This window comes from Abramis brama (genome assembly GCF_963993115.1).
Source record: "Abramis brama genome assembly, chromosome: 1".
Lineage (NCBI taxonomy): Eukaryota > Metazoa > Chordata > Actinopteri > Cypriniformes > Leuciscidae > Abramis > Abramis brama.
In genome coordinates, this window is record NC_139963.1 from 44,461,490 (window position 1) to 44,481,158 (window position 19,669).

The 19,669-nt window shown below is 35.3% G+C and overlaps 2 protein-coding genes across 4 annotated transcripts in view; one reads left to right on the top strand and one right to left on the bottom strand.

The window, feature by feature from the left end:
* The window catches only part of LOC311088084 (uncharacterized protein), a 55,173-nt gene that overhangs the window by 25,580 nt on the left and 9,924 nt on the right, over positions 1-19,669 (top strand). The window contains exon 1 of one of the 3 annotated variants that reach the window (XM_084121740.1): positions 4,492-4,880. The exons of the other annotated variants lie outside the window; for them this stretch is intronic. Coding sequence (XP_083977866.1) covers positions 4,802-4,880 — 79 coding nt within the window. The 5' untranslated portion in view covers positions 4,492-4,801. Of the gene's footprint in view, positions 1-4,491; positions 4,881-19,669 lie in introns of those variants that run through there. 3 annotated transcript variants of the gene reach the window in all.
* LOC311097424 (putative inhibitor of apoptosis) lies at positions 13,468-14,481 on the bottom strand (the record flags this gene model as incomplete). The annotated part of the gene is made up of 1 exon (XM_084137083.1): positions 13,468-14,481. One exon carries the CDS (start codon positions 14,479-14,481, stop codon positions 13,468-13,470), a length of 1,014 nt encoding a protein of 337 aa, XP_083993209.1.

Here is a 19,669-nt window from a genome sequence, read left to right on the forward strand (position 1 = left end):
CGGTTTAATCATAGCCAGCTTAAAAGTTTTCGGTACATATCCTAGTGACAAAGATGAATTAATGATATTAAGAAGAGGATCTGTGACCTCTGGAAGCATCTCTTTCAGTAGCTTAGTCGGTATAGGGTCATGTTGTCGATTTAGATGATTTAACGAGTTTAACAAATTCTTCCTCTCCTATAGCAACGAATGAATCATTTTTTTCTTCAAGGAGACTACAATGCACTGCCTGATGTGATACTGTAGTAGACGGTTGCATAGTTATAATTTTCTCCCTGATATTATCAATCTTGTTAGTAAAGAAGTTCATAAAGTCATTGGTGCTGTGCTGCTTGGAAACGTCTGGGGTTGAAGATTTATTTTTCGTTAGTTTAGCCACTATTTCAAATAAACAAGTTTTGTTTATTTTCTTCTAATAGGTTTGAAAAACAAGCAGATCTAGCAGCTTTTAAGGCCTCTCTGTATGCAATCGAGCTCTCTTTCCATGAAATGCGAAATACCTCTAGTTTTGTTTTCTTCCAGTTGCGCTCCATTTTTCTGGCTGCTCTCTTAAGGGCCTGAGTGTGCTCGTTGTACCACGGCGTTGGACTATTTTCTTTAATCTTCTTTAAGCGCAAAGGAGCAACTGTGTCTAAAGTGTTGGAAAAAAAGAGTTAAAAGTTTCTGTCGCAATATCTAGTTCTTCTAAGCTATCTGGGATGCTTAGATGATGAAACTGATCAGGAAGATGATTAATAAAGCAATCTTTAGTGGCAGAAGTGATAGTTCTAACATATTTGTAACACAGAGTCGACTTTGCAGCCTTGGCTAAATGAAGTTTACACGAGACTAAATAATGATCTGAGATGTCATCGCTCTGCTGCAGAATTTCAACAGCATCAACATTGATTCCATGTGATAATATTAGATCTTGAGTACGATTACGACAATGAGTTGGTCCTGACACGTGTTGTCTAACTCCAATTGAGTTCAGAATAGGGCTGCATGATAATGGCTAAAATGATAATGACGATTATTTTGCTCAAAATTATAATCACGATAATTAATCACGATTATTCTCATTTGAGAAACTACAGAGAAAAAGAAGAGACAGTTAACAGTTTTGCACGAGTATTTACGCAAAATCCAAGCAGATTTGGTTTACACGAATTTCCCCAGCGAGTAAACATAACATGCCAAATTGGCCAGTGATTTGACAGCGATATCCGCCAAAGTTCATTTTTAGCCGCAATTGGCGGGTTTGCGGGTGTTAATTTCAAATCATCAGACTTCAAAACCAACTACAACTTTTGACTGTTGAGAGAACGTTGACTGTTCTCTTACATGGCAGGTTCATATAGATACTCTGTGCACTCAGCTACAACAAAGACTATATTTCTTGAGAAATGAGCTCAGACTTTATGGTGTCAGTAGTAATATTATGATGTTGTTTTATCAGGCTGTACTGGAGAATGTGATCAGTTACGGAATACATCTTTGGTATGGTCATTTAACAGTACATCTGAAATCTATGCTTGGACATTTTATTCAAACGGCCATGAAGATCATAGGCAGAACAGAACCTCTTTATCTCCAGACACTATATGAAAAATCTATATTGAGGTAATAAGATTATGCATGATACAACACATGCCCTGTACTCTGAGTTCGTAATGCTGCCATCGGGGAGAAGATTAAGAATGCCTAGCTGTAGACTAAACCGGTTCAAGAACTCATTCATTCTATCAGCTGTTAAGTTATTAAATAATATCAAGTAGAAATAATTATTCTAAGTTTGGTATTTGTGTAATTTTTTTTTTTTCTGCCACTCAAGTGTACAGAGTGGCGTGATGCCAATTACTTTCCAGTGTATAGAGTGGTGTGATGCCAATCTCTTTCCAGTGTATAGAGTGGTGTGATGCCAATCACTTTCCAGTGTATAGAGTGGTGTGATGCCAATCACTTTCCAGTGTATAGAGTGGTGTGATGCCAATCACTTTCCAGTGTATAGAGTGACGTGATGCCAATTACTTTCCAGTGTATAGAGTGGTGTGATGCCAATCACTTTCCAGTGTATAGAGTGGTGTGATGCCAATCACTTTCCAGTGTATAGAGTGGCGTGATGCCAATTACTTTCCAGTGTATAGAGTGGTGTGATGCCAGTCACTTTCCAGTGTACAGAGTGGCGTGATGCCAATTACTTTCCAGTGTATAGAGTGGTGTGCCAATCACTTTCTAGTGTATAGAGTGGCGTGATGCCAATTACTTTCCAGTGTATAGAGTGGCGTGATGCCAATTACTTTCCAGTGTATAGAGTGACGTGATGCCAATTACTTTCCAGTGTATAGAGTGGCGTGATGCCAATCACTTTCCAGTGTATAGAGTGGTGTGATGCCAATCACTTTACAGTGTATAGAGTGGCGTGATGTCAATTACTTTCCAGTGTATAGAGTGGCGTGATGCCAATTACTTTCCAGTGTATAGAGTGGCATGATGCCAATTTCTTTCCAGTAACAGTAGCGTGAGGCGTGAGGCCAATTACTTGATTGAAAATGTGTATCTTTCTTATCTGTTATTATGTAATGTGTTTGTTTTATATGTTTGGCGATGCAGTAGCTGTATTCGTGAGCCCAAAACAAATTTCCCATTGGGACAATAAAGTATACCTAACCTAACCTACTTCAGCCGGAACTGAACAAAAGGGTAAGAAAAATAAAAAAATAAATAAAAGAGCACACGGAAGGCGCGAGCGCGCTGGATAATAAATAAATAAATAAAAAGCGAACGGAAGGTGCGGGCGCGCTAGAGAATAAATAATAAATAAAGAGCGCACGGATGGCACGCTAACAAGCTAGCGAATTACAAGCGTGTTGTGCTAGCAATAACGATTTAGATTGAAGCTAGCGATGTCAGGTTAATGTGTGATGTTGATTAAGTTATATTTAGCAGTATAAATAACAAGGAACGATAGTAAATAATGATTAAAATCCGCGTGAACCGGAAGTTGCAAACAACTTTTCTCCAGTGTTGTGACGTATTTCCCAGTGAAAAGGAAAATTGAACAGAGGGCAGGGTTTTACTCTAGTGCTCCTCCTCCCCATCTCTCGCCAGTGGTGTAGTCTACGTGATACGCAGGTATACGCCGTATACCCACTAGAAAAGGCCAAGGGTTTGCGTATACCCACTTAAAAAAAGCGTGAGGATACGTATCAACTTCGTTTTGTGTCAGAACTTTCACACTTTCATTCATAAATTCACCCTGTCTGTGTTTGCGAAGCGACGGATCGAATCGCGGAATCCAGTCACGAAACGTCATGGAATTTGGCTATTTTTGAATGAATAAATCAAAAGTAGGGCTGTACAATGAATCAAATCTCGATATGGACTAGTGTCTATGAATATTAAAGCTAAAAGAGACTGCAATTGTTCTACGCGTCTCTGTTATACTCAATTGTTATACTATGGGGATATTACAGTATACTCACTACAAAAAACTAGACTACACCACTGTCTCTCGCTCATTACAGACTAACGATTTGAGGGGAGTGGTTAAGCGTTTCCCAACCCAAGTCCTCAAACCTACGTCATCAGAGAAGGAACGCCATTCCAGACCGGAAGTAACTTTTCAGACTTTGATTAAAGATTACGACGGCAAACAATTTTTTTCTGTGTATTAACTTGCACGGATTAATTGTTCACCACGAGACTAGTAATATGCGCTAACAAATTAAATAGGGTCAATTTTGATTTCAGTTGGACTTTAAAACAGAAAGATACGAAGCTTACAGATGCAAACCAATGCAACGCAGCAGCAGCAGCAGGGCAGACAGGAGCAATCGCAATCAAAGGTCAGTTTATTCGTGTGTCACAGTCATTCGTGTCTCTCACTTGCATGTTTAGGATAGAAATGTTAAATGACCGTCAAAACTAATCAGCCAAACTAATAAACGGTACTATACGGTTATCCGGACCACATGTGATGACCTACCCCAACCCCGCCCCTAAACCTACCCGTCACTGGGGTTACGACCAACCAAGAGCGGTTGTGGTCACGTGTGGTCAGGTGTGGTCCGGATAACCGTATAGTACCTAATAAACTTTTGTCTAATTTTGCCATTTTTAATTGAAAATAGGCCTATATAATTTACTTGATTCATATATTATAATAATTAGTAACTGTCAATGTGACAGGACAAGAAACATTAACAAAGCCGTTTTCAATATAATAATGAATGTGTACATATTGTGTATGAATTTAATAAACTTATTTACCTAGTGTTCATAGCCTTCAGTAAATTATTTTGTCTAAGAAAATGGTTTATAAAACAGGCTGAATATCAGTTGACGCTATGTTTACTTTCTTCACTGACACATATAAAATAAATAAATAAATAAAAAAAGACTCAGTCAAAGCTCAGGGGAAGAGACATGTCAAGAAAAGGAGACTGAGAGAAAAAGAAAGAGTTATGGATATGAGGGAGAGAGCATGTATTGACAAATAATCTGTCATGGTTTTTTAAAGCTATTTCTTATCGACGCTTCACACTCCAGTCCAGTGGGTGGCGGTAAGACACATGCTTTTGTTTTCCAACCACCATCAAACCTCAGAGGAAGAAGATTAGTGTTGTTCAGCATGATCTCTGTTGTTTTGTTGTAGTACTGGCTCAATACAAACAGTTAGATATGTACTTTTAGTATATATAAAGATAACATTTTTGAATCAGGCCTGTAATATTCCCATCCTCATAGACGTGACTAAGTTTTGAAGCAAGCAGGAATATCTGGAGGAGTGTCAACTGAACTGAGATCTGCTGCTGTGAAGATGGTGTTTGTTAAAGAGGAGAGTGAGGAGGACATGAGTGAACCAGAACCCTGGACAATAAAACACGAGGAACAAGGAGGTCGGAGTCTATTCTTCATTCATCTTCATTAAACAAAGCTTTATTTTTTATTTTATTTTATTTTTTACAATATTTTAACAAAGCTTTAAACAGGGTGCACATCATAGATCCTTAAGTCTTGAATTCCTTAATGTAACATCGTTAAAATGTCCTAAAACAACGTTTCAAAAGTCTCAAAATGCAACTGAACAGGTAGCAATAAGATTTAGATTTTATTTTCACTAATTGCTTTTTGGAATCTCAAACTGTGTTGAGCTCAGAGCGTGTGAAACTGCATAGATTTAGTTTGTTTTTACATTAGCGTAATATCAAACAGAATACAGAAGTCTTCCTGCTGTTTTCTACCTACGGTAAATAAAAAACCCAAGTTCTAACGAATAAAAGTGAATTAAGTAAAAAAATATATTACTATTGTTATAATATATAACAATAAATATCCAATATCCAATTTCCAATATATAAATTTTACCCCAACTTGGTACAAATAAAATTTTTGTTACACATTTTATAACAGGAAAACTCTTTATAATTATGTAATTGTCAATGAAACCTAGGATAACTATTCTAGACTCATTTGATTTTTGTTTCACAGAAAAAAATACAGTCCTTAAGGGGGTCATTTTACCCCACTCTACCCTATTATTATTAGCCTATACATTTTATTTTTCAGTGCAATCGTAATATTGTAAAATAGCAATGTTTTATAAACTTTTCTTCTTTAAAGGTATAGCGGAGGATTTTTTACTTCCGGGTGGATCGCCTATACTATAGGTCCTCCTAATTGTCAATCATTCTGGTGAATCAATCAAACTTATTCAAAAAGTGGAGAGGGCGGGTCTTATCTAAAATTCGGAAAGATCCTCCACTATACCTTTAAATTCTTTTATTCTTTAAATATTAATTCTTTAAATATTAAATTATTTTCTTCTTTAAAACTTTTCTGTTCTTTAATACGTTGCATTATTTTACCCTGGCACTTACTAAATTACAAAAAAAAAAAACATGCATGAACACAATCCATTACAGCTCATGTAATCGTGTAGCGTGATTAAAGTGATGTGCTAGTCATTTTTTTTTGTGGAAAGTTCTTGAAAATGGTATTATAAATATTAAGTGCTGAAGCCTGTAGACAGCTCATCAGATTATAAAACCATAAGAGACCTGAAATAATGTAGATTAGACAAATACGTTTCACAATGCATCTAAGGGAACATTTATGTTACAATGATGTTCTAAAAATGTAAAAGTTTTCTTTGTATTTTTAAAAAGCTCTGTGTACACTCAACATTGTCAAAATGATAACCATTTGTGAAAACTGTGATGCCATGCGCATGTGTATTACGTGTTCAGTCTATAGTGTGAGTAGTTATAACCCTATACCACCTGTCAAAATGATTGATGACTTCCGGTCCCGCCCCCTAGATATGACATCTGGTCACCGCCCTTCCGGTTGTCCGTTGACCTGTCCCGCCCTTTCTGCCGTGTATAGATATGGATATGGATTGTCGTATTGACCCTTCGATCATGTGTTTTGACAGTTTTATCTACCGCATATGTTGTTTTTTATCTATTATCTTTCCGGCATATGTTGTTGTTATGGTTTGCCCTATTGTCCTAGCTAGTCATAGATCATTTGGTTTTGACAGAAAGTTTGAAGACTGTGTCACACACCCATTATCTCTTGTGCACTCGAGGTGGGTGTATTTTCTGTGTTTGTGATAGACATCTGTTTTTTGACAGAAAGTTTGAATTTGTTGTCCGGTTCAGTTATGTGTTTGTGTGTATGTGTGTGTGTATGTCTGGGTATATGGCATCACAAGTGCTGTTAGGAAATGTGTCAGCATCTGATATGATCCCCTCCACATTCCTGAGGTAACAGCAAAAGTGAAAAAAAAGAGAGTTGTCCCTAATCATGTTTTATATTTCACACAAATGATATACAATAATATCTTAGCAAAAATCTACTGAAACCATTTAATTCAGTTTTAGAGAAACAAAAGAATAAAATGAATAAGGATTTTACTAAATACTAAAGCCTATCACAAAAAAAAGAGTTGAAAACATACTGTTCTTTAAAAAGTATAAATGAAAAGATTATAAAATAATTTAACCAAGGTTGAAAAAACATACCGTTCGTTTAAAGTATAAATGAAAAGATTATAAAATAATATAACATAAATGTCAGTGTTTCTCTCTCTCTCCTGCTAGGTTTATTCAGCGATCAGAATGAGACAATAGGGCTAAATTTATTTCAAAGTTTAAATGATATCTTTATAAAATGTTGTTTTTATTTTATTTTATTTTTTTTAATTAAATTTAATACATTTATTAAAAGTCGTAATATTGTTTTTAAATTCAATACATTATTAAAAGTTGTAAAACAAAAACACTGTTTTTTCTGAATGCCTCTCCAGCCAGAGTAGTGTGTGTGTGTGTGTGTGTGTGTGCGTGCGTCCTCTGACATGACCCCCTCCACATTCCTGAGGTAACAGTGAAAGTGAGAAAAAGAGAGTTACCCTAATCATGTTTTATATTTCACACAAATAATATGCAATAATATCTTACTAAAAATCTACTGAAACCATTTAATTCAGTTTTAGATAAACAAAAGAATTAAAAAAAATCATATTACATAAACATTCCGTTCTTTAGGCCTATAAGTGTATAAAATAAAATAGCCATCTTGCTAATTTAACTAAAGTTGAAAACCATTCAGTTCTTTATAAAAGTATATAATTAAATGCTTATAAAATAAATATCTTATTGATCCAATTGTTTTTGATAAACAAAAGAATAAAAATCATATTACATAAAAAAGGGTATACATTAAAATGGTTATCTTGCTAATTTAACTAAAGTTGAAAAACATTCTGTTCTTTAAAAGTATATAAAAAAATAAAAAATAAAAATCTACTGAAATTTCAGTTTTAGATAAAAATAAAATTCATCTAAGTCTGCTGACTGAAGATTTCATGAAGCACCAGACAAATGGTATGTTTGTGTGTGTGTGTGTGTGTGTGTGTGTGTGTGTGTGTGTGTGTGTGTGTGTGTCTGTGACAGGTTCTGGTAAATTAGCGTGCCGTCATCTTTCTGAATTTATTTCAAAACATAATCGTAAAAGTTTAAATATGATCTTTTAAAATTAAAAGACTGTTTAAATAAAATCTTTAAAGTTTGAATACATTCATATCTTCTATTTATCTTTTAGAAGATTACTTTAATGATTTTGTTTAATGGTGACCTAAAGTATAATTGTTATTAAACAATGTCTGTCTGTTCAAAAACTTTAGATTGTAGAAAAACTGTACTTTTTAGTCGTTTTAAATCTCATTTATATGAAAAGATTCAATCAGCATTTTTTTTGTCCATGCGGGGTTTCAATTTTTATGGTGGGGGCTTTCCATAGCTATAATGAATTTTGTACCGTACACCTAAACACAGAAAACTACATTTGTACATTTTCAAAATGAAATAAACAAATAAATAAATCATTTAATATCATTTTGTGCACACACACGGTTCTAAAAAATAAACTAATCTCTATTTTAAATTAAATTATTATTATTAATAACATATGTTACTAAAATGTAAACAAAGTTTTAGCTAAATAAATATATAAACAAAAACACCTTACAGCCCCAGATCCTTCAGAGATAAACCACAGTGTGATCTGAAGCTTCAGGAAACAGGGTATCAGACCAGATGAGTCTCGGGGGACAATGTCACAGTAAATCTAGTCTGCTAACGCCTTTTACAGAATACATCCAGAGTTTATACTAAATTCATTTAAAAGCATAATCATACAAGTTTAAATAAGGTATTTTAAAATTAAAAGAAATCTTTAAAGTTTTATTAAAATCATATCTTCTATTTATTTTCTTAGAAGATTACTGTAATGATTTTGTTTAACGGTAACCTAAAGTAGAATTTTTAGTTAGTTAGTTTAGTTGTTGATTGTTGAAAAACTGTGCTTGGTCATCTTAGATCTTTTGTCCATACAACATGTTGTCAAAGTTTGTCACAATGTTTTGTTGTTGTGTTGTTTTTAAGAAATCCGAGGACTCCACATTGCTCTTATTTAGACTAAGTTGTATCATCTGCAAAATCACTGACCCGGCATAAGTAAAGTTGGTCTTGAGCGAATATTTAATTTTATCAGTCATAATTCAAAGTATAAGTATACGATCGTTTAAGATCATTTTAACTTGTATTCCCCGAACTATCCTTAATCAGTGTGGAATCACACAGGGTGAAACCCTTTACTGAGAATATACTATCGGTTATCTACTCAAAATATATGTAGAAGTGTAAAATCGGTGTTTAAAATCTGTCTGCTGGCCGCATGAATAGACTTTGGGGAGAGCTGATGATACAGGAAGCATGCCCTTTGACCTCCTCGATTGTGGAGGCTTTTTTTTTTTTTTTTTTTTTTTGTTAAAGACCCAACTACAAGTTAGTTCTCCCAAAAGAATTTCTCCCATCTAGTGGTTCTCCCATCTACTCGCTTTTTCAAATGCGTGTTGCAACTGCGGTAGCCTAATGTGTCAAAAGCTATGACAACATGGCTTCCAATAGCGCTTCATTGAGTTTAACGATACATGTTTTTGTACTGTTATGCCAGCTATATAATGATTTACACAACCAAGCAATGAAAAAAGCTTGTAATTTAGACCATACCTTTGACTTGCCTGTCGAGAAGAAATCAGGCAACTTCCCTTTCAAAGTCTTTCTCCTTCATTAGATCTTTCCACATGGGGAAAAGCTATCCTGATATTTATTTACATACCGATAAATTAAATGTTAGCTTTTAGGCGTTAACGATTCCTTCTCCCGTGGCTCGGCATAAGTATGATCCTACATTATAATGTACTGTGCAGTGCAACCTTTCAAATTTGCCGGGGCAGTATCATTGCCTCCCATATGGTCTAGCGGTTAGGATTCCTGGCTTTCATCCAGGCTGCCCGGGTTCGACTCCCGGTATGAGAAGACATTTTTTTTTTTTTTTTTTTACATTGTCAACAAAATTCAAGTTATTCAATAATCATTTTTAGTTATCCATAGTCTTAGAGGCCTACAAGTCTTAGAGGCCTACACGAACTGCAGAAACAAGCAGAAGATACGTAAAAACTCATAAATGCTGTTTCAGTAGGCTACTGAATCATTTTCACAAATACAATTATATAGAATTCAGAAAATTTCACTATGGAATATTTACTTTATCTATCATAATTTCAATTTAGTACATCATCATTTAAACTTTTCATCTCATAATTATGACGCATAGTCATAATTGTAATTTCAACTTTTTGTTATAATTATTACTTAATTCAGAATTACAATTTTTGTCAATTACACCTTTTTAATGTAATACTTAAAACGTTTTTAAGGCATAATTTGGTTGTTGACTATAGTAGTGTTGATGATGAAACGTGTTGAGTTAGGCTAGCGCTTTTTGCCCCTCTCTGGTATTATAGTGTTTCAAGATGGCGGAACGACACGGAAGCCTCCTTGGACTTACCCGCCCCGTGTAAATAAAGATAAGAAATGTTTCGCTTACGAGGATAAGTCAGATCATTGGCAGAGGTCATTTTACACCCATGAGGACATATTTTATGAATACAGACAATGATTTTAGCTAATAAAATAAAACATTTTCAACGAGCGAATCTACACATGAGAGGCCTTCAGAAGTCATAACTCCAGGGGTCAACGGCTTAGGCCCATTGGTTTCGGTATTTGTAAAAATCAAATACTGTATTACACTTTTCAAAGTTACAATAAAAAGACCTGTTGTGTTCTGACACAAGGCCATTAACTTGTTTTTATAAATGTATTTTGCTTATTTCTACAAATATCGACCTGAAAAATGAAAATCAGAAAAAACAGAAAAAACATTGTTTTAAAATACAACTAAACCATGATAATGTTTAGTTTAGATGTTGATGACTAAGCTTCTGGCATATAGTGCAACCACGCAACAAGAAATCTAATATTGGTGTAATCTTTGCGAGGTCTCACTCACGACACACAACTTTGTAAATAAAATAAAAAATATTATGGAAGTCATTGTACTGTAATTTAACCATATTTTATTTATTAATATTATGGCTTCATGTTGATTTAAAGTTTTTAATTGTTATTAACAAATACCTTTTAACATCCGGCACAAAATGAAAGAGATGTATTATTTGAAAAAAAAAGAAGAGAAAAAAAAGAAAAAAAAAAATGGAATGTTCACAATCACTATGTGTCAAAAACAGTATGTGTGTAAATAGTTGTGCAAAGTTCCACACCCTATGGACTAACACATAAATAAATATATATATAACATACACAAAACATTTCTTAACTAAGCAACTGTTTCTTAAATTATCAGACACTCACCGCACTGATGTTAACATCACCATATATTGTGTTTTCTACCATGAGTGTAGTAACTATTGTCCCACCATTCTTCTGGGCAACTGTTAAGTTAAGCTGATTAGGGTTCTGAATTAATGGCTGTCCGAATGTTGTAGAAATATTACGCTGTCGTCGTTGTGTAAGGTTGTTAGGTTGTTGATTTGTCATGTTTCCAGAATGTGTTTGAACGCACAGCGTTTGAACGTCACCATCTGTTAAAAAAATGAACAATTAAATACACAACCAAAAACCATGTAAACATTATGGTAAAGCTTATTGAAGATTGAGAAACATATTGACTACTAACAAAGTAAATTATACATCTTTTCCTACGTTTGATATTCTTTTTTCTGATTTTTTTCACTATGGACTTGATCCTTTTTAATGCTGTTTTCTCTCCATATTTATTCTGTAGTTCCTCTACTGTGTCTTCCAACCTCCCTGTTGTTGTTCTTCTCCTGCTGTGTTAACCAAAGACAAACAGTTAGAAGAATAAAATGTATGTACAATAGCAAAAATAAAAGTTGGTCATTAGTTGTTAGGGTTAGATACACCTGTAGACACATTCACACACCCGTTCGCCTGTTTTCATTTAGCATACACCAGAGTTCAAACATTCACTTTTTCAAAGGGTCGAATGATTACGCGGTCAAAATTTCTCTTTTTAACATGAGAGTTAAAAAATGTACACGAGTCACGACGCATTGCATTATGCACCTGACCTGCCGGCTGATGAAGTATTTATTACATCAAGAAAAACATGAATACAACACACTGCACTTGGATGAATACATTTATTAGATTTATTTAATAATATTACCAGTTCCATATTATCTTTATATAAGACATATAAAGACATCTTAAAAATAAGACAAAAAATGATTTTATTTTTTAAATTTGACTGCATTCTTTACTTTTTGATTTATGAATTATAACAGACTGATGGGAAAAACATTATTTTGCAGTTACTTTTTTAAAATTTGTTTTATTATTCAACTATCTCTTTCTTTTTGTTAGATTTTTATTAGTTGTAATTTTATATATAAACATTTAACTTTTAAAATAAAGGTTTTACAACAACATCACCATCTTCCGCTATATTTTGGCCTCCATGCTCATCTATTTACAGTATATGATATTGGTGAAGGGGGCCAGCATGAATATATATTTTTAGGGGGCCCCCCGAATTCTCTACGGCCCCGTTCACATCGCATCGTAAGCGCATAATATCACCTGCTCAAGTACGTCTTGACGAGTTTCTTCTGTATTAAACAGCGAATCTTCTCAGTCAGATCGTCGCAAGATCTCAGGAATCCTCTCACACTGCTTGTGTTCACGAGCTCCATCGCTGCACTTTTGTGCGGCTGTGTGTGACTCTTAACAATTCAAACAGCAGCGCGGAGATGTGACGTCATGTGTCGAGCACATCTTTGCATTTCTTCTGAAACAACAATTTTTAACATCACTATCGCAACACTTATCGTATTGCCGGCTGGGATTGTAATGTTTTGTATGCCGTTTTCTTTACACTCACCCCGGATATCTGTTTCCTGCAGTTAGCTGTAATGTTAGTGAACTCTAGGTCTTCTCTTTGTTCATATACGACAGTATTCGCATGAATTGGCTTGATTTGATAAAATTATGTTTTAAACCATCATCTTCACTTGAGACATTTACATTATACCGTCCTAGTTTTTAAATAGCGCTAAAATGTATATTTTAACCCTTTATGCGGATATGCCGTACAAGGTTCTCTGTTCTCTGGTTCTGTGTTTTTAAAAATAAAGACAAGGATACCTCTTTCTATAAGCGACCCTTAAAATCTGTGCATACAACAAAACACGTGTAGGTGTACGATGATTTATCAACAAATTACTTTTGTTTGAAGAAAAACTTAAATCAGCTGGTGCTTGATAACTATTGAAGTTATGATGCGATATTTATCACGTTTTAATTTTAACTCAATACTCTATGAACTTTAACATCTTGTTGGTCAAATTAACTTAAAGCCTGCGCATCCTAGCTACTTTCTAAATGTGTGTAACAGAACTTATGGTGAACAATTTAGCCATATGTTTTAAACGTGTAATGTTTAAACAAATTTTGTTACTGGACTGAGTGAAAATAATAAACTTCTCCTTTGTTTTTATTATTTATTAAGTTAAATGCAAATGATAGGAAAACTTTAGGATAGGAAAGTACGGACAGCGCCTTTGACCAATCCTCTACATATGGGGCACTTGCGCAGAGAAGGTGCACATTCTTTGCACACAACTAGGTGACCACAGGGGATGAAGACAATGTTCACTTCCTTATCCATGCAAACTTTGCATGTGCGCTCCTCTTGAAGTCTTTTTAACTGTTCCTCCATAGGCAAGTCTGAAAGATCTTGACTAGGGGATGCAGCTTCATTTGTCTGGGGCGTCGGGCCACACTCAAATTCCATCTCTAAAGCAGACTTCACCACAGGATTGTTCTCCTGTTCTCTCACAAATTCTCTTGAGTCGCTGTCTCCATTAGTCAATAGCTGCTCAAATAGTCTTGGCAATCTTGCTTGAATCTGATGAACAAACTCTTGGCCCTTTTCTTGCAAGAGGTATTCACATCTTGGAAACCACTTGGCATGTTCTACCCATGGATCATCACCAGACTCCCAACATCCGAGTACACCATCGCAACAAAAGCACTTCACGTCAACATTACGACCAACATAGTAAAAACCAGCCTTAGCCAATTGTTCTGGTCGAACAGTTATTCTTGAGGGCCAGTAGACAAATGTGAGCAACCTTTCTTCACACCGTTGCATTGCCGATACATTGAAAGGGCTAGATAAAGGTACATTATCTGCACAGTCACCTCGAACGAAACGGCAGTTGGGGTAATGTCTCTGGTGCTCTGATACTGCACGATCTCCCGGTTCCCAGTTGCTAAGCTGGCCTCCACAACTGAAGCAAGCCACTCTGTCGCCCTGGCCAAGGTAGTAGAAACCAGCTTTGGCAAGCTCGGCCGGAGATAATGCAGCAGGAGTCCATTTCTTAAAGGTGTCAAGGCGTTCCTGTTCCCGACGCATGCCAAGATTGTGACAAGCCGGAGGGCGCTGGTGAGACATATCCTGGTGAGACATATCCATGTCACCCACCCGCTCCTCTGTTTGGCCTGAAACGGATGCCGTGGTGGTCAATGTTACGGGTGTGGACATATAGTCCAACATTTACATTGCGAAGCGGGGAAAAGGCACTTTTGATGAAGGCTCTGGATGAAGGCATAAAATTGTGACCAATCAAACCCTTCTCTCTGCCGGACATCCCATGACTAGTGTCTAGTCGTCCGAACACATAATCTTATTAAACTGATTAAATACCGTCTATGATGCAGGACCCGATGCTAAGAACAAAATCAAATTTTGTTCAACAACACAAAATGTCCTTTTTCTGTTCTGTACACAGCGGGCAATTTAGTTGTATCATTTGAAAAATCACCACACAATTTCAGGTATTCACATCTTGGAAATGGTTGCCGCCTCAGGAATACAAATATTTAAATATTTAATCTTTTAAATCGTGTAGTATTTTTTATTATTCTAAATATTATTATTTTTATGTATTCTATTTTAATGAGCTCAGACATTTTTTTAACCAGAAATTTTTATTTCAACATTATACTTTCATACATTGAAGTAGTGAAGAAATTTGAGTGAAAGACATTTACAGATGGTCTAACCAGAATAGAAAATCTCTGCAGGTGATCATGTCTTTCTCTAGGCTATAGTTGACCAGAATTTCAACTATTTCACCAACGTCTGTTTTTGCATTTTTTGACACCAGTGACACACAGAGATCCGTTACAAATGTCCATATAGCGAGTATCTCTGTGACTCCGAATTCGTCACTACATGCACTCAACACATCCAGAACTTTTCTGAGGATCACGCCGATCGGCTCTTTGCCGTTAAAAAACATGGGCGTTACATCAGTCCATGACTTTATCAATCCTCTTACGACATCCATTTCATTTTTGAGATTTGTCACACGTTTGCTATTCTGCCCACAATTGTTTTTCATACCACACGCAGCGTCGATAATCCTGTGCATCAAGCCAACCATTTGGCCTCTAAAATGATCTTTAAACATAGTGTCTAACATATCTCTTAAACGACAGTCTTTGCCCGTGGCGCACTCACACGCCGGATGATACTTGTTCCCCACATCGCCAGAACTGGACGGGGAGTCGCTCTCCATCAGGTTTTGTGTCGCCATTTTTCAACTTTTCGAATTTTTTTCAAATTTTCCTGGAATGTTCCTGGAATCTCCTGAGTCCTTGCGGGACAATTATCCAAGCCTTGTGTTTTTGGGTCGGAAGTTTGCGTCAGGTTCTGGCAATCAGGACTTTCAACTTTTGTTGCAGTAGCACAGCAGTCCGCGGCTAGTAGAGCTAGAGTAGAGCTAGAGCGTGCAATGTCCTGAAATATTTATCAGGACAACAGCTCAGCCCACCCTGTTGTGTAGGATGCACGGGGGCTGTCATCAGGAAAGCCGTAAATAACTATGTAAATTAAAGCCACATTGCATCAGAAGTAGCGTCATGGAAAAGTTATGCATATGCCGCCAGAGAGAAGTTTATTATTTTCACTCAGTCCAGTAACAAAATTTGTTTAAACATTACACGTTTAAAACATATGGCTAAATTGTTCACCATAAGTTCTGTTACACACATTTAGAAAGTAGCTAGGATGCGCAGGCTTTAAGTTAATTTGACCAACAAGATGTTAAAGTTCATAGAGTATTGAGTTAAAATTAAAACGTGATAAATATCGCATCATAACTTCAATAGTTATCAAGCACCAGCTGATTTAAGTTTTTCTTCAAACAAAAGTAATTTGCTGATAAATCATCGTACACCTACACGTGTTTTGTTGTATGCACAGATTTTAAGGGTCGCTTATAGAAAGAGGTATCCTTGTCTTTATTTTTAAAAACACAGAACCAGAGAACAGAGAACCTTGTGCGGCATATTCGCATAAAGGGTTAAAATATACATTTTAGCGCTATTTAAAAACTAGGACGGTATAATGTAAATGTCTCAAGTGAAGATGATGGTTTAAAACATAATTTTATCAAATCAAGCCAATTCATGCGAATACTGTCGTATATGAACAAAGAGAAGACCTAGAGTTCACTAACATTACAGCTAACTGCAGGAAACAGATATCCGGGGTGAGTGTAAAGAAAACGGCATACAAAACATTACAATCCCAGCCGGCAATACGATAAGTGTTGCGATAGTGATGTTAAAAATTGTTGTTTCAGAAGAAATGCAAAGATGTGCTTTTTACGAGCGCCCGCTCGACACATGACGTCACATCTCCGCGCTGCTGTTTTGGTGCGCTTTATGGAAGTTTGAATCGTTAAGAGTCACACACAGCCGCACAAAAGTGCAGCGATGGAGCTCGTGAACACAAGCAGTGTGAGAGGATTCCTGAGATCTTGCGACGATCTGACTGAGAAGATTCGCTGTTTAATACAGAAGAAACTCGTCAAGACGTACTTGAGCAGGTGATATTATGCGCTTACGATGCGATGTGAACGGGGCCGTAGAGAATTCGGGGGCCCCCTAAAAATATATATTCATGCTGGCCCCCTTCACCAATATCATATACTGTAAATAGATGAGCATGGAGGCCCAAATATAGCGGAAGATGGTGATGTTGTTGTAAAACCTTTATTTTAAAAGTTAAATGTTTATATATAAAATTACAACTAATAAAATCTAACAAAAAGAAAGAGATAGTTGAATAATAAAACAAATTTTAAAAAAGTAACTGCAAAATAATGTTTTTCCCATCAGTCTGTTATAATTCATAAATCAAAAAGTAAAGAATGCAGTCAAATTTAAAAAATAAAATCATTTTTTGTCTTATTTTTAAGATGTCTTTATATGTCTTATATAAAGATAATATGGAACTGGTAATATTATTAAATAAATCTAATAAATGTATTCATCCAAGTGCAGTGTGTTGTATTCATGTTTTCTTGATGTAATAAATACTTCATCAGCCGGCAGGTCAGGTGCATAATGCAATGCGTCGTGACTCGTGTACATTTTTTAACTCTCATGTTAAAAAGAGAAATTTTGACCGCGTAATCATTCGACCCTTTGAAAAAGTGAATGTTTGAACTCTGGTGTATGCTAAATGAAAACAGGCGAACGGGTGTGTGAATGTGTCTACAGGTGTATCTAACCCTAACAACTAATGACCAACTTTTATTTTTGCTATTGTACATACATTTTATTCTTCTAACTGTTTGTCTTTGGTTAACACAGCAGGAGAAGAACAACAGGGAGGTTGGAAGACACAGTAGAGGAACTACAGAATAAATATGGAGAGAAAACAGCATTAAAAAGGATCAAGTCCATAGTGAAAAAAAACAGAAAAAAGAATATCAAACGTAGGAAAAGATTTATAATTTACTTTGTTAGTAGTCAATATGTTTCTCAATCTTCAATAAGCTTTACTATAATGTTTACATGGTTTTTTGGTTGTGTATTTAATTGTTCATTTTTTAACAGATGGTGACGTTCAAACGCTGTGCGTTCAAACACATTCTGGAAACATGACAAATCAACAGCCTAACAACCTTACACAACGACGACAGCGTAATATTTCTACAACATTCGGACAGCCATTAATTCAGAACCCTAATCAGCTTAATTTAACAGTTGCCCAGAAGAATGGTGGTACAATAGTTACTACAATCATGGTAGAAAACACAATATATGGTGATGTTAACATCAGTGCGGTGAGTGTCTGATAATTTAAGAAACAGTTGCTTAGTTAAGAAATGTTTTGTGTATGTTATATATATTTATTTATGTGTTAGTCCATAGGGTGTGGAACTTTGCACAACTATTTACACACATACTGTTTTTGACACATAGTGATTGTGAACATTCCATTTTTTTTTTTTTTTTTTTTTTTTTCAAATAATACATCTCTTTCATTTTGTGCCGGATGTTAAAAGGTATTTGTTAATAACAATTAAAAACTTTAAATCAACATGAAGCCATAATATTAATAAATAAAATATGGTTAAATTACAGTACAACGACTTCCATGATATTTTATTTTATTTATTTACAAAGTTGTGTGTCGTGAGTGAGACCTCGCAAAGATTACACCAATATTAGATTTCTTGTTGCGTGGTTGCACTATATGCCAGAAGCTTAGTCATCAACATCTAAACTAAACATTATCATGGTTTAGTTGTATTTTAAAACAATGTTTTTTCTGTTTTTTCTGATTTTCATTTTTCAGGTCGATATTTGTAGAAATAAGCAAAATACATTTATAAAAACAAGTTAATGGCCTTGTGTCAGAACACAACAGGTCTTTTTATTGTAACTTTGAAAAGTGTAATACAGTATTTGATTTTTACAAATACCGAAACTAATGGGCCTAAGCCGTTGACCCCTTGGGTTTGACTTCTGAAAGCCTCTCATGTGTAGATTCGCTCGTTGAAAAAATGGTATTTTATTAGCTAAAATCATTGTCTGTATTCATAAAATATGTCCTCATGGGTGTAAAATGACCTCTGCCAATGATCTGACTTATCCTCGTAAGCGAAACATTTCTTATCTTTATTTACATGGGGCGGGTAAGTCCAAGGAGGCTTTCGTGTCGTTCCGCCATCTTGAAACACTATAATACCAGAGAGGGACAAAAAGCGCTAGCCTAACTCAACACGTTTCATCATCAACACTACTATAGTCAACAACCAAATTATGCCTTAAAAACGTTTTAAGTATTACATTAAAAAGGTGTAATTGACAAAAATTGTAATTCTGAATTAAGTAATAATTATAACAAAAAGTTGAAATTACAATTATGACTATGCGTCATAATTATGAGATGAAAAGTTTAAATGATGATGTACTAAATTGAAATTATGATAGATAAAGTAAATATTCCATAGTGAAATTTTCTGAATTCTATATAATTGTATTTGTGAAAATGATTCAGTACTGAAACAGCATTTATGAGTTTTTACATATTTTCTGCTTGTTTCTGCAGTTCGTGTAGGCCTCTAAGACTTGTAGGCCTCTAAGACTATGGATAACTAAAAATGATTATTGAATAACTTGAATTTTGTTGACAATGTAAAAAAAATTGTCTTCCCATACCGGGAGTCGAACCCGGGCAGCCTGGATGAAAGCCAGGAATCCTAACCGCTAGACCATATGGGAGGCAATGATACTGCCCCGGCAAATTTGAAAGGCTGCACTGCACAGTACATTATAATGCAGGATCATACTTATGCCGAGCCACGGGAGAAGGAATCCTCATCGCCTAAAAGCTAACATTTAATTTATCGGTATGTAAATAAATATCA